Source organism: Tiliqua scincoides, chromosome 6 (genome assembly GCF_035046505.1).
Source record: "Tiliqua scincoides isolate rTilSci1 chromosome 6, rTilSci1.hap2, whole genome shotgun sequence".
Lineage (NCBI taxonomy): Eukaryota > Metazoa > Chordata > Lepidosauria > Squamata > Scincidae > Tiliqua > Tiliqua scincoides.
In genome coordinates, this window is record NC_089826.1 from 40,338,982 (window position 1) to 40,353,108 (window position 14,127).

The 14,127-nt window shown below is 41.8% G+C and overlaps 1 protein-coding gene across 4 annotated transcripts in view; it reads left to right on the forward strand.

Moving 5' to 3' along the window:
- The window catches only part of GAB1 (GRB2 associated binding protein 1), a 91,572-nt gene that overhangs the window by 48,282 nt on the left and 29,163 nt on the right, over positions 1-14,127 (forward strand). For all 4 annotated transcript variants that reach the window (XM_066632020.1, XM_066632022.1, XM_066632021.1 and 1 more), the window contains exon 2: positions 12,923-13,217. In XM_066632020.1, the coding sequence (XP_066488117.1) occupies positions 12,923-13,217 (295 nt within the window). The remainder of the gene's footprint in view (positions 1-12,922; positions 13,218-14,127) is intronic.

The window sequence follows — 14,127 nt, forward strand, 5'->3', positions numbered from 1 at the left end:
ATCAATGGAAGAGACAATATAAGATACCAGACAGCATTCCGTATTTATTTGTTGCTTGAACTCTGCTGTATTTGAAGAGGCAGTGCCTCAGCAGTCATCACAGAAAAATGAAATTTAGAGTTGGATTCAAAAACAGGGAACAGTCAACTCAGGGCAAATGTGCTGTACGCAGTGTAAGCCAAAACTGTACCCAAAATGAACCAAGTGTCTTGCCCTGCAAACAGCAGCTTAGCCTGTGATCATATTAAAGCTGTTGGAATGTTCAGCCCCTGCTGTTCCAAGGTTCTAATGACACTGTTGTTGATGGATGATTTGCATTTATGCCGCCAAGGCCAAAGGCAACCGTGGCAGTCTTGGCTTCATAGATCAAGGTATCTTTCTTCAGAACAATAATGGATAAATCGCAACTGACACCTTCATGGCAACTTCATGTGAGCTAGCTATACTATTGTGAGGTAGTGCAGTTGGCAGCAAGTGAGGACTTGTATCACCAGGGTGGACTGCAAAGAATCTATTTTAACCTCTAAGCGGTTTTCTGTGGCTAAAGGGAGCTCAGGAATGCAGCCTGGAATCCAGCATTTAAATTTAAAAATGCGTGCGTGTTGCTATCTGAAATATCTCTGAGCTTTTTAGGCCAGCCAAACCTGAAACTTGGTTGGAGTGTGAGAAGATGCAGCGCCTTAGTGATTAGCTGGGAAAACCAAGCTTTCTGGGCTGGCAGCATCTGTTTGTTCTTTTAGAGAAGCCGGCCAATGAAGGAGTGCAAAGGAACTGCACGGTCATTTCTTTTTTGCCAGAATTCACAAGGCACAGAATTGAGGCCAGCTGCCAAGTGTTGTGAGCTGTACTTTCTTGAGCCATAGTTTTAAGAGTAAGAGAGATGCAGTATTGAGAAATGCTTGGAATGAGTAACAGTGCTGAGGATAAACATGTGTCATGTTTTGTTTGGGGTTGAAATGTGTGCTGTATAATGCCGATTCTGGCAGAAACTTTGCATATCTTGAAGATATCTGTGGGTGTATAGATACACATCAGCTGTACTCATTTAACAGGTGTTGAACCTGACGTTCCTGGTATACATATCCATGCATTTAGGTGCATGTTATATGTTTCAGGTATCCAGTCCACTGTGCCTAATTTGAATGTGGTATCCAAGTATATCTTCCAAATCATTCTAGCAAAATACCTTCTTTTTTTCTTTTTTTGCTTGGTGACTTTGTTTACATTCACCAAGCTTTGAAAATTACACTATTTGGGAAATAGATTTGTATCAGACTGTTAAAAAGAATAAAATAAGCACACACCTCTCCTCCCCTCTGTTATGAAGCAGCTGTTTTACACATGGGAACAAATATATAGTGTAGTGTCGTTTTGTCTGATAGTAAAGTGTTCTTTTCTATCATGTTGGGTAATGCATCTGTTGTGAATGTACTGCCAGATCAAAAATGTGTGCGAGTTCTTCCTACACACTTAATTATGCAGCAGAAAATAAAATTTTAAAAAATCAATTTAAAGATCATTTATGAAAATAGACTGACAGTAGCCTTAGGGCTGCAGCTCTTTGTATTGTGTTTTGTGGAACATATGTTTTAAGATTGTTTAGTGGATATACACATGTCTATTCCTCTGTGAGATGTAGGCTTAACTAACTGATTTCTCTCCCTCTGTCTCTGCCATTACACAACTAGATAGTGAAATAAATGTAATAAATAAGTTTAAACCACACCATGTTCAAGACTCTTAAGAATTAAACCTAACTAAGCCTAAAACCCTAATTACCACTTTGTTTGAACAAGTGTTTGGCCTAGAAACCCAATTGACATACCATGTGTATAATTGGCATTGCACCAAACCCTTAGCCTCAAGAAGCCCCCAAGAAATGGCAGAAGCGAAAATTGACACTGGGAATTGTTTCTAAGGTAAATATAAAGCTAAAGAGGGTAAACCGAATGCCATCCATAGCCATCCATGAGAGAATGCCATCCATAGCCGATTCTAGAGCAACAGAGCAGTATCTATAGCAAACAAACAGAATCCAAAATCTGTTGTTTATGGACACAAAATGACTTTATCGTACAGGGCTGCTGAATTAAGTGTTCAGTCAGCTTTGTATGTTTGAATTATACCTGGACATTTTGTTCCAGTTTCTGCCCTGTGGACTGTCTCAGAACACTTTTCACAGTTTAAGTACCAGAGATGCTTCCCATTCTTGACTTGTTAAAAAGTTATGCCTGAGGAATTGAGGAAAACCCACAAAATACCACACCATTTCCTGATCTGTGAATCGGGTCCTGTGCATCACTCTCCTCACCTGCCTCAGCGTATATCCGCACATTTATGTGGTTCTTGCAGAATGGAAGTTGTACTGTGCTTGCCCTCCGTTGAGCTGACTAGGACCAAATAACAGAAACACAGTGGATGTTCAAGGCTGTTGAACAGAAGCCAAGACACTCAGTTGGAGCCTGAATACAAAATGGAATATACGGTACTTTCATGTAATGGTTTCTCTCATGGGAATTCAGCTACAGGCTGCTCCTGAGGGGCAAATGTATAGGGTTTATATATGCACAATGGATTGCAGCTGAAGGATGCTCAATTCTAAAGAAACTAGAATGGAGGTGGGGTTGTTTTGTGGTTAATGCAGTAGAGAGAGAGAGAGAAGTTGGTGCAAAGTCATTCGCCCAACAGGCCCACTCTTGTCTGGAGTGTGTGATTGGTTATAAATTCATGCAAACTGGGTTGGTCACCTTGAGTTCCATGATGGAGGTAAAGTGTGACATCAATGTAATGAATGACTGAACAGACATTGTGATATTTTGCTGTGTTCTTGGAGTTAACCTGTTTTCCTCATGGCTCAGCTTTATGAACAGAGTAGTTGAATCTCTGGTGATTATTGCTCTTTGATTTCTGAATCCAGCACTCTTACTATGGGTCTGTTTTCCTCCCCTGCTACTCACAGTACTGAGGCAGCTACCACAGCACCAAACTAAATATGATGTCAGCATACCTGTATGTTAGAAACAGGTTGCCACTGAATGTGTATAATACAGTAGAGGTGGAGGTGATTTAAAACACAGCACGGTCAGGAGAGAGGTGACGAACCTTTTCTCAGCCTGCTCCTTTTCTTTTTCCCCACTCCCTTCCCTGACTTTTTAGAGTCATTTTTCTTCTAGCAGTAGTTATTTCTGAAAACTCCTGGAAGAAAAACTGAGAATAAGCAGGTGTTTTTCCCCTAGGAAGAAAAACATGGGCATGGGAAGGGTTGAGCTCATTCGGTGTTTTCTACCTCCTTCTGCTTTGTGTAAGTTTGCCATGATTTGCATTAACATGAGTCGGACATTACTCTGCTCTCATATCCTCCTACATGCCTGCCTGTAACTTTTGCTCCTCTGGCTCCACCCCTCAGCTGCCCAAAGGTCTTCTGCTTTCACAAATGGCTCCGCCCCTTCTCCACTGCTGACCCTTATGCCAAGAACCTCTTCGCTGATCACCTGCAGGTTGCCCCTTCTCTTCTTTCCGTCATGTCCCTCCTCAAGATAAACCTTTTCCATGGAGCCATTGGCCCTACCTTTTACAGCCCTACCCTATTTGGGCACTGCACCAATGTCACACAGATGGTATCATATCCTAAGTCTGGCCAGACAGTGCCACACCAGTGCACCTCTCCCAGTAATGCTGGCACAGTCCTTCCTAGTAAAGCCGACAGTGTCCATGGAAACCCTGACACTACCTGTCATCCATGGCAAAGCCATTTTTCAGGCCTCACTGTTTTATTCTTTCCTGTTATTATCCATTCTCCACCATCTTGTACTGTTAATAAACTCTTTACTTGCCTGTGGTTGGTTGTACTGGGTCAGAGCTTGGAAGAATCTCCAAGTGCCTCAAATAGCATACACTAGACTGTCAAAGGGTGGCCTTGCCTTTTTTCCGTTTTTCCAGCATGTTTATTTGCAGGCCATCCTTCCCAACTTGCTCAACCATAAATTTCCTGGCTGATTTGCTAGTGTTAACTTTTTTTTACACTGAAATCTTGTTTCCTTCTCAAGGTTTATCAGTTAAAAAAATCACCTGTGTTTGCTGTGCTGTGGTCTCTGTTAAAGGCGTGCATGGTGATGGGAGGGGGCTCAGGGATAGAGACTTAAGCAGGATATCCTTTTTCTGTTATTCCTTGGTGTTATGACAGTAGGCCTCAGTTTCAGGATGAGGGAAGTGAAAACCGTGATCTGAACTTCTCCAAATACATTCTGCTCACGGAACTGAGAAGGCTTTAAGAATTGCTTTCAGAATAGTTTATCTTGGCTTGCATCTGATTTTTGGTGGTTCCATTGAGTAAGACCTGCTTGGTTTCAGCAGTTGAGCTGAACTGTGTGGATCGAAACCATTCTCTCATTTTAGAATGTAATTGGCAATATCTATAAACAATTAATACCTTTCTACAAGAATATATGGTAACATGTGCCATGTTTGTAGCAGCAGTGGTATTTGCAGAATTGTGGAATTTTAAAAATACAGGCATTCTAAGAGAAGGTTTGTGTACATTTGCAGAAAAAATGTTATGGCATGCAGTTTTGTGGACAAATTGTGCACTAACATGTGTATGCATGTTCATGAATGACCTTACTTGCTATAGTACAGGACTTGTATTTGTCTGTAGGGATACAATCTGTGTTCACCTATAAAATAAGTACCTCTTTCCTTTACATTAAATCATTTTGAATGCATACAATTGCTGTTATTTTCAGTCTATTGTGTCTGCTTCCTGTGGTCAAAGGTTATTAGAATAGGGTGGTGTATAGCGAGATGGAAAGCTGACAAGGAAGACAAACGCTGTGCTTATTTTGGGGTAGACACAACTACTGAAATGGTCAGGAATTTGTGGCTAGGCTGAAAACAAAAAAGAGGTAACTTTATTATCCAATCTCAAAAATGTCTTAAAAATACAGGATCATCTGTGGGAACTATTTCAGTGGCAAATAAAGTGTGAAGTTAGTTTTGCTTATGTTAAGTATGTTTAGTTTTATTTGGGTTGGTTTTCTTTTCCTAGGAAATAATTCTGTTAGGTTAGTGATTTTACATTTAAGCTTTTGTAGTAATCATTCAACACTAAGCATGCACATTTAGATAACTAGTGGCACTAAGTAGGCTTGGAACATTAAATATATTTTCAAAAAGTGTTGTTCAACTTAATATTTATGGTTAACTACAGTATTCTTTAAGCAAAGAGTCTAGATGGCATTTTTTCAGAAGGCATTGTTTTCAGATGGCATTGTTTGCATAAGTCCTTTCAGATATCAAATTAGAGCAGAGAATTTTTGTAATTTTTCTAAGAAGAAACCCATATCTTCTGACTGATTCAAACAGTATTATTAATTATTATTATTATTATTAACATTATTTACAGTATGCTTAATGTCTTGGGATTTGAGGTGTTGAATTGTATATTCTCAAGCTTCCAAATGACATGATTCTGAACTTGTACACAGTGTTTGTTATGTAACCATTGCTGGTGCTTCTAGAACAAATTCAGTGCACTGAAAAAAGAATGTGAACTGAAAGAAGACTAGCAGGAAAATCTTATGAGGATTTGACATTCTCGATATTTAGTCTCCAGTGCATATTGTGTGTGTGTATGTAACTGTTTTGTTTTATAAAGCACCAAAAATTGCTAGGTGCAGTACAAGAATTAAAAAAGATGTGCCTTTCTTGCAAGCTTACAGTCCAAATAATTGTAAAGAGAGTGTTGCTTGGTTAAAGAAAATAAGAAATAGTTCAATTAACATGATTTCCAATTTAACTTATGCATGTGTATAAAGCAAGCATTGAAAAGGAGAAAGGTACAAACTAGTCAACCTTTGCAAAAGTAAATTAGGCATCTTTCCTACAATTTTATGAGTTGGACAATTCTATAGTATCTGTTCTCCCCCCCCCCCCCAAAAAAAAACCTGATCATAAACTGACAGTAACTTTCTTGTGTGCATTGTTCTGCATGTATACATTTTTGTGTCTGTAAGGGGAAGGGATAGTTTTAATAAAAAAGAAAAAATTAAAAGCAAATTGGATTGTCAGAGGCTGAAAGAATGCAGATTGCTCTAAAGCTTGCATATTTTATTCAGAGAGAAGAGTTTTTGAACTTAGAAGTGTGTGGTGAAATAGTTGTGGAGTAGACAAAAAGTTGGCATTACTGGTGAAGAGGACATGTGGAGCAATTCATGAGTGCTAAGAAGGCAGAGCTAGGTCCTGAGGGAAGGCATCTGAAAGAGGAGCCAAAAAGCACGGGGTTGATATTTTTAAAAAGTCAACCACTGGACACCATCAAAGGAATATGGTGATGGCTACAGAACTGCTGTTTCAGTAACAGAGGCCAGATGAATAAAGAAAGAAGCAAGATGTCAAAGCAGCTTCAATGAATGACAGGCAAACAAAGAGATGAGTGAAAAAATACACCTTTCAAAGATTGTTTGCTTTTAATGACAGATACGGAGAAGAAGCTGAAAAAGAGGCTTAGAGAATGGACAAGATGTGTCTGTACTGTGGTGGGGCTCACAGAGCAAACAGAAATTAAACATTTAATTTTAGAGAACAGGACAGAATTGTCTACCTGTGACTTTAGCATAAGGGACTGGGCTAACACAGGGCTGCTGTCCATATTGCAAATAATTCTCCTAATTAAAATTGTCAGTTTTTATGAGCGATCCACCTTACGTGAACCGACCCCATATACATACCAGTGTAAGCATATCTGTGGTTTAGTTTTCTCCATGTAGCTGGGACCTCTTTGTGTCCGGTTATATGCAAATAGGATGAATCTGTAGATTAGAGTGAGATCTGCCTGCTGCCATGAACTTTGAGGCCTCTGGGATTGAGCAGTGAATAGGGCAATTGATAATCTAGGAACAGCTTGGCATGCCTGTGTCATGGCAGCCAAGTCTTTCCCACATCTGTCTTTAAGTAGTAGAGGCCTGTTGATGCCACATACTGGAGGAAGAGAAAAAGAAAATGAGATGAGGGTAGTTTCTTCTTCTTCTTCTTCTTCTTGTTATTAACAGTATTTATACACTGCTTTTCAACAAAAAGTTCACAAAGCAGTTTACAGAAAAAAAATCAAATAACTAATGGCTCCCTGTCCCAAAAGGCCTCACAATCTAAAAAGATGCAACACCAGCACCTTGTAACAACTTGTACTGCTTTGCTGCCTCTCTCTAGTGTATTTGCCTCTTGGAAGCCCTAGCCCTTTGCTAACACTGCAGGTGGTGTCATCTGAGGGTGGTTGTTGAGCGGGGTGAGAGAATTTAATGGGTGTGGAACTAGCACTGCTGAGATCTTATTTCTAAGCCTCTAAAAGGGACAACAGCACCTAATGGCTAGTTGGAGGCTGACCTTGTTGCAAATGGCTCCGGACCACTTGTTGGCCATCAGTTCATGGGGTTGGAAAACCATTTTGCCTCTTATCCTGACTTGCTTTACAGAAGTGAAACACAAGCTGACTCACTGAATGTAAAGCTAACTAGTTCATATCCCAGTAGCCAGCATACTGAAAGACTGAAGTGTGGTGACTGAGTGGGTAAATAGTCCTTGAGCCATGGTTCCTAGCTGACTCAGCCAGTGCAAAAAGCAAGTCAGTGGCAACATTTGACTTCTGGGGCATTCAAAAAGGATTCACTTTGCATGACCATATTGCTACAAGATAGTGCAGGATATCTTGGGCATATTGAGAAGATCATTTGGATCTGACTGCATTACAGGAAGAGTGGGATACATAACATCCTGGGAGCATTCTAATACAGAATCTATTATAGAGTTCGTTATCGGATACCTGGTATATCCTTAAGATCATGTGTTAATAAAGATATTTTCTATTTGGTCCCTTGCTTTCAGCAAGATAGGAATATAATCTGGCAATAAGAACAGTAAACTTGGAAAGCAGTAAACCTCTCTGACTTTTTTTTGTTGCTTTCTACCTGTTGTCTCTCTGATGCTTTTTTTCCTTACATATTTTTCCAGTATAGTTGAACAAATTCTGTTTCAAATGGCTGAAGCACAAAGTGCTCCAGCGTTGCTTTTTCTGTTTTCAATGTTTTCTTTGTTTGTATAAGCAAGCTAAAGTTAGAACTGACCAACACAAGACTAGCAAATGGTGACAATAGATTCAAAACAGGAAATTTTGGCCGTGTGTGTATTCTGAACAGATTATCAGGATGATAGCTGCTAGAGTGGAAACTTCCACTGAGACTGTTTTTTCCTTATTTTCCTCTTTGAGAAAAGATGGTGCTTCCTGGAAAAACAAGTCTTTAAGGGGGTGCGAGCACACATGTTTTTGCAACAGTATAAAGGTGCACTGGAGATGTTCCACATTTCATGCTTAATTTGTGAAAGTTTTGCAAATGGAGTTGAGACATTAAAAAAAAATAAGCTGCTGCCATTGAACAGATACAGTGAATGTCTCTTGCTGAAAAATATGTTTTGCGCCTTTCATTCTCTAGGGCCAACCTGGCAATGGTTCTTTCTGACATGTATTTCTTGAAACAATTGGCCTTGTCAGCAGAACTCAAAACAAACATGATAGCCTAGATATTTAAACAGTTTTAAAAAAATGAAGTTCTTTGATGTTCTTTATCATTAAAAGTTTTAAAATGTCTATTTTAATCACAGGTACTTCAGGACAAAAAAAAATCCTGTACTGATTGTGTGTTAAAAGATTGCTTTCATTCAATGAGAGATGGGCAGCCCAATCCTAACGTATGATGGAAAAAGTCAGGCAGGCTGCCCTGCACTGTATCCAACCGAGGGCTGGGGCTGGCTGCGACTCAGAGCAAGGGGAAATACTTCCCCTTACCCTGGGTAGTGCAGCTGCAGCCCCAATGGGGCTGTTCGAATCTGTGCCACATAAAGAGGTGGCACAGATCCGAGCAGCCCAGCACTGTGCCAGTTCGCCCAAGTGGTGTTAAGTGCCAGATCATGGCTCCACCCCCTGCCTGGCCCTGGGCTGCCCACAGGCTGGCCCACCCTCCCCCTGTCCTGCCTCGGAATGCCTTCGTTTCGCTCTCCCCCTTCCCTCCCCAACACCCCGTACCGGCTGCTTTCAGCCAGCACAACTCAGTGGCTCAATGGGAAGTGGTGCGGGGCGTGCAGGGAGGTTGGTGCGCCTCCTTGCCCTGCACTGGCTTCACCAACTCCTGAGGTGGCTCAAAAGACTTGCGCCAGCCCAAGGGCAAGTCAGGATTGCTCCCTAAAGCTCTATGATTGTAGACGTATCCTGTTCCTTGAATTCTTAGACTTTTGCAATGGTGGAAGCTCTATGGCAGCATAATTCTATGCATATTTACTCAAAAGTAAGTTTCATTCTGTTCAGTAGGAGAAGGAGGCTACTTTCAGGTAAGTGTATAGGATTGCAGCCTTAAGCCCAATCCTAACCAGGCTGCCCACACTGTGATGCAGCTGTGCTGAAACAGCCACCACAGTATCCAGTGTGGGCAACACGACTGCTTTAGGTTTCCCTGAGGTAAGGGGACATTTGTTTCATGGCTGATGGTCTACCACAGCTTACAATGTGCCACTGATTTAACAGTGATTTGCATTCTGAGCCTAAATTTTTGGGCTGTGGATGCAACAGCCTACTGATACTGGTTAGAATTGAATAATTTCATTACTCCCTTTTAACAAAACATTTCTATAGCAAAGGCCTGTTTTTAGCCATTTAAACATTGTCCTGCAGGATGCAACACCAGGTGTCCCAGTTGTAGAACATCATGGATTATATCCCAGAAAGTTAGTCAATGACTAAGGGTTCAATCCTAACTGAGCCCTGGGTTGGCGCACGTGCCTCGTGCCAGTCTATGAGGCTCCAAAACATGCAGTAAAGCATGTTTGCACCTCTGTGGGAGTAAATTGTACAGAGGTGTGCTAGCCCATGGAGACCAGATTCCGCCTCTGCGGTAGCAGCAGCAGGTAAGTTTGTGCTGGCTGAACTCGACTGGTGCAGGGGTCTGGGGGGGGGCGTGGGGAGGGTGGGAAGGAGGCATTCCAGGAGGGGAGGGCAGGCGGAAGGGGTTCCTGGGGGCGAGCGGGGAGCGGGAAGTGGGGCCAGTTTCCAGCAGTTATGCTGGATCCTAGCCCTGTTTCCGGGCAGTACAGCACAGCTCTGGGCTGCTCAGATCTGTGCCACCTTGTCAGGTGGCATGGATCCGAGTAGACCCATTGGGGCTGCTGCCACTTTACCTGGGGTAAGGGGAAAAGTTTCCTCTTGCCTCAGGCTTAGCCGCAGTCAACCCCAACCTTGCGCTGGATACAGCGCAGATCTCCTGGCCTGCCTGTTCCAGCGCAAGTTAGCATTGCACCCTAAGTTTCATTGAAATTAATGGGACTTAAGTTACACACAGTTGACTTGTCCCATTGATTTCAGTGGTGCTTAATCATGACTAACTTTCTTAGGACACAATCTGTTAAGAGCTGCTTAACCTAAACAGAACAGCTGAAGGAAGAATAAATGTTTTGTGAATTCACTTTATGCATAAACCCAAGTGTTTCAGGACTGAAAGGCAAAGTTACTGGAGACATGCTCTTCACTGGGATATGCAGCACGTCTTCCTGAAGCTCTTCTCAGTAAGGCAATGTACAACTTCCAGCAGGCAGCCAATGCTAAAACGTTAAAAATAGAACAAGCTTCAAGAATCCCAGATATTTTCAGATAACAAAGAGTGATTTATGTGGGCTCCTTTTTCAGCTTGACAAAACATAGAAGGGCCTTTGTACTATGATTAGCACGCGTGCTGATGTCAGTTCTCTTGTCTAGCTTCAAGCTTTATTCTGCTGTTCAATTGTGCTTTTGTGCTATAATCCAGAGAACCTTTGTGTCTGCCTTATTAGTGTGTAGTTTATGGAATTGCTTTTGTTTTTGAGTATAGCCTGTGCCAGTTTCAGTGAGAGTGACTCATTATGCGACTGAAATAAACATTCCCATTTTCACTATGTGGCAAAAAAAATCCCTAGGGGAGGGAAGTGGGGGGAACATAGAAGCAGGTGTTGGTAGTCTTCAAGTCTCTGTTTGAAATACTTGGTATTTTGTGGCATGCAGGACTGAACACAAGTTCTGTTTAGATTATCAATTTATGGCACTGGCTGCAATGAGAGTCATGTTTGAATCTTAGGGTTGAATAGAGTCTCTGTTAGTGCTGCAAATAACACAGATCATTTCAGCCCATTAATGGGCAGCGCTAGAAAGCAAACTTTCAAATGATCTGTATTTGGTGTGACATGAGCACCTTGTTACGCAGATCATGAAGCAAGTTTTTGTCCAGGGTTTCTGCCTGTAGTGACTGGTTCTTCCCCCTCCTTCCCCCTGCCAAAATTTACTGTTCAGTGTTCGAAACTTCTAAGGAAGGAAGTGATACATTTGGGATAGTTGCACTTGGTAAAAAAATCTACCTCTGATAATTTGTCTTTTAAAATAATGATGAATTAAACAGGTTCATAATTACAGGCTTAATTGTGGACATTATGTATTTAAACCCCCCCCCCCCATTACACAGGTGTGTTTAGTACCACTTGAACACATTACTCCCATAGTTGCCCTCTTGGGAGCTGCAGAGGGCCAATAGTATCTTCAATATAGTGCATACAGCCAGCAGGATTTGTCCTTCCAAGCTTGCAAGTGCAACTCCTAGGCTCAAAAAAGACTGAGGGTGCAATCCAAGCCCTGTCTTTAGCCAGCACAAGTCCCTTGGGCTGGCCCAGGAGTGTCTCAAAAGTGCAGTAAAGCACGCTTGCGATGACTCCAGAGTCAGAGAGGCTGGAATGAGGTTGTGTGCCGGCCTCCCCGTGCTGGATTCAGACCCGTGGGGGTTGGGGAGGGTAGCGGAAGGGCGGAACAGGGGTGTTTCAGGGTGGGGGAAAGGTGGACCTGTGAGCAGGCTGGGCCTGGGTGGGACCAGCCTGGGTGACCTGGGCTGTTTCCTAATCCCCACCTGAGAGGCCCTGAATTACACTGGGCTGCTTGCATCTGCACCAGAGAAATAGCTGCTACAGATCTGAGTAGCACTATTGGGGTGGCTGCCACACCACACAGGGTAAGGGGATATAAATTCCCTTACTCCGAGTTGCACAGCAGCCACCTCCTACCCAGCACTGGATATAGCACAGGCTAGTCAGTCTGCCTGTTCCAGCTCAGGATAGGATTGGGCTGCCCATCAAATAAGACCTCTGTTGTGTCCTTGACCAACAAAAGGAGATCTACTCAGAGCTCAGGAAATTGGGATGTGACTTTGTTTCCACCCTGTTATCATCTGCATTTTTGTGCACTAGTGGGAAAAAGAATTTATGTTGAAAAAAACAGATACTTCCCATTAAAGTGGAAATATGTGGCGTACAGTTTCTTAATGCTGTGTTTGTCATAGGTCATTGCAGAACAGGTTAGCCAGGTCTAAAGAAGCCCAACTGACTTCTGCTCTATACTCTTTCTGACATGTTATGAAGAGTTTGCATTTTTGTTCTGCTTTCAGGGAAGGTGATGCCTCGCTGCTGGAAGGATAAAATTGATTAGGTTTTCTTTTGGATCAGGAAAGGGTAGAAATACAAGATTTCTATCTGACACCATAAAGAATGAGATCTATAATGGTTTTGTTTTTTTAGTATGACTTGTAGAAGGGGGAAGAGATGTGATCTGAGTTGAATCTGAGTTTCCAAGTAAATGCTACCATGGCACTTATTTCACCTGTGTGTTTCCTTTGTCTTCTTCCACTATTGTATCTTCTTTATGTAGGTGCTCCACAAATTCAACAAAATTTCATGATATTTTTGAAATACTTCATTCTAAAATAGCATTTTAGAGTTTGGAGATATACCATAACAATTGCAATTAATTCCAGCCCTGTAAGAGACTGGTATAAAATATGAACTTTCTGAATCTTTTCTGACTTCCCTTTTCCAGGCATGGAAGAGGAGATGGTTTGTGCTCCGCAGCGGTCGACTGACAGGAGATCCAGATGTACTGGAATACTACAAAAATGACCATGCCAAGAAACCAATTCGTATCATTGACTTGAACTTGTGTCAACAAGTGGATGCTGGATTGACGTTTAACAAAAAAGAATTTGAAAACAGCTATATTTTTGACATCAACACAATAGACAGAGTCTTCTACTTGGTTGCAGATAGTGAAGAGGAGATGAATAAGTGGGTTCGATGTATTTGTGACATCTGTGGGTTCAACCCTACTGAAGATGGTAAGTTTTTTCGTGTTGGACTCTTATTCTGATCCTGCAGGAACCCTGACCAGTTTGTGAAAGACTGAATAATTGGAAGGTAGCCCAGATTCTTCTGTAACTTAATCTTATGTGTCTTCAGGTCTTTAAAATGAAATGAACCATACTTGAGGATTTGTTGATTTTGGGTAATCATGCATACAGATTAAATAATTGAAAAATTCTATCTTCAATCCTATAGGTGTTTTGGTCTTAATTTTGGTACCTTTTTGTAGAAGGGCTTGCTGCTTTAAAAATAAAAGTAGGGAAAAAATTTTCCTTTGGAGTTACAAGCTTAAGTATTTGTAGAATGGGCCATGCAAAAGGTATAGCTGAACTTTCACTTCTTTTGTTTGATTGTCTGGAAGTGGATTATAACCATTTATTGTATACCAGGGTGCCCAAACCCTGGCCCAGGGGCCACTTGCAGCCCTCGGAGGCTTCCAATCAGGCCCTCTTTGAGAAGGCACAATTTCCTGCTTCCTGTTAGCTGCCCTCTAGCGTGCAGTCTGGTTGCCTGTACGTTTGGTTCTTCAGTTAAGGAAGATTATTAAACAAGAAACACACAGCAAGCATTTCTATGTAAAACAAAAGAAGAAATAAAAGAAGAGCACCCACTTAAAAAGTGCCTCTTACCCAGTTAGCAGGGGTTAACTACTGCCACTATAGTTGTAGGTGGCAACAAGAAGGAGGACTTGTGTCTTTTAAGTCCTCCTTCTTGTTGCCACCTACAACTATAGTGGCAGTAGTTAACCCCTGCTAACTGGGTAAGAGGCACTTTTTAAGTGGGTGCTCTTCTTTTATTTAGCAGGGGGAGAGTAACCGGCCCTCCTCACCCAGCACTGGCTATTCTAGTGGCTGTCTGCTGGTGTTCTTTTGTATCCTTTTAGAT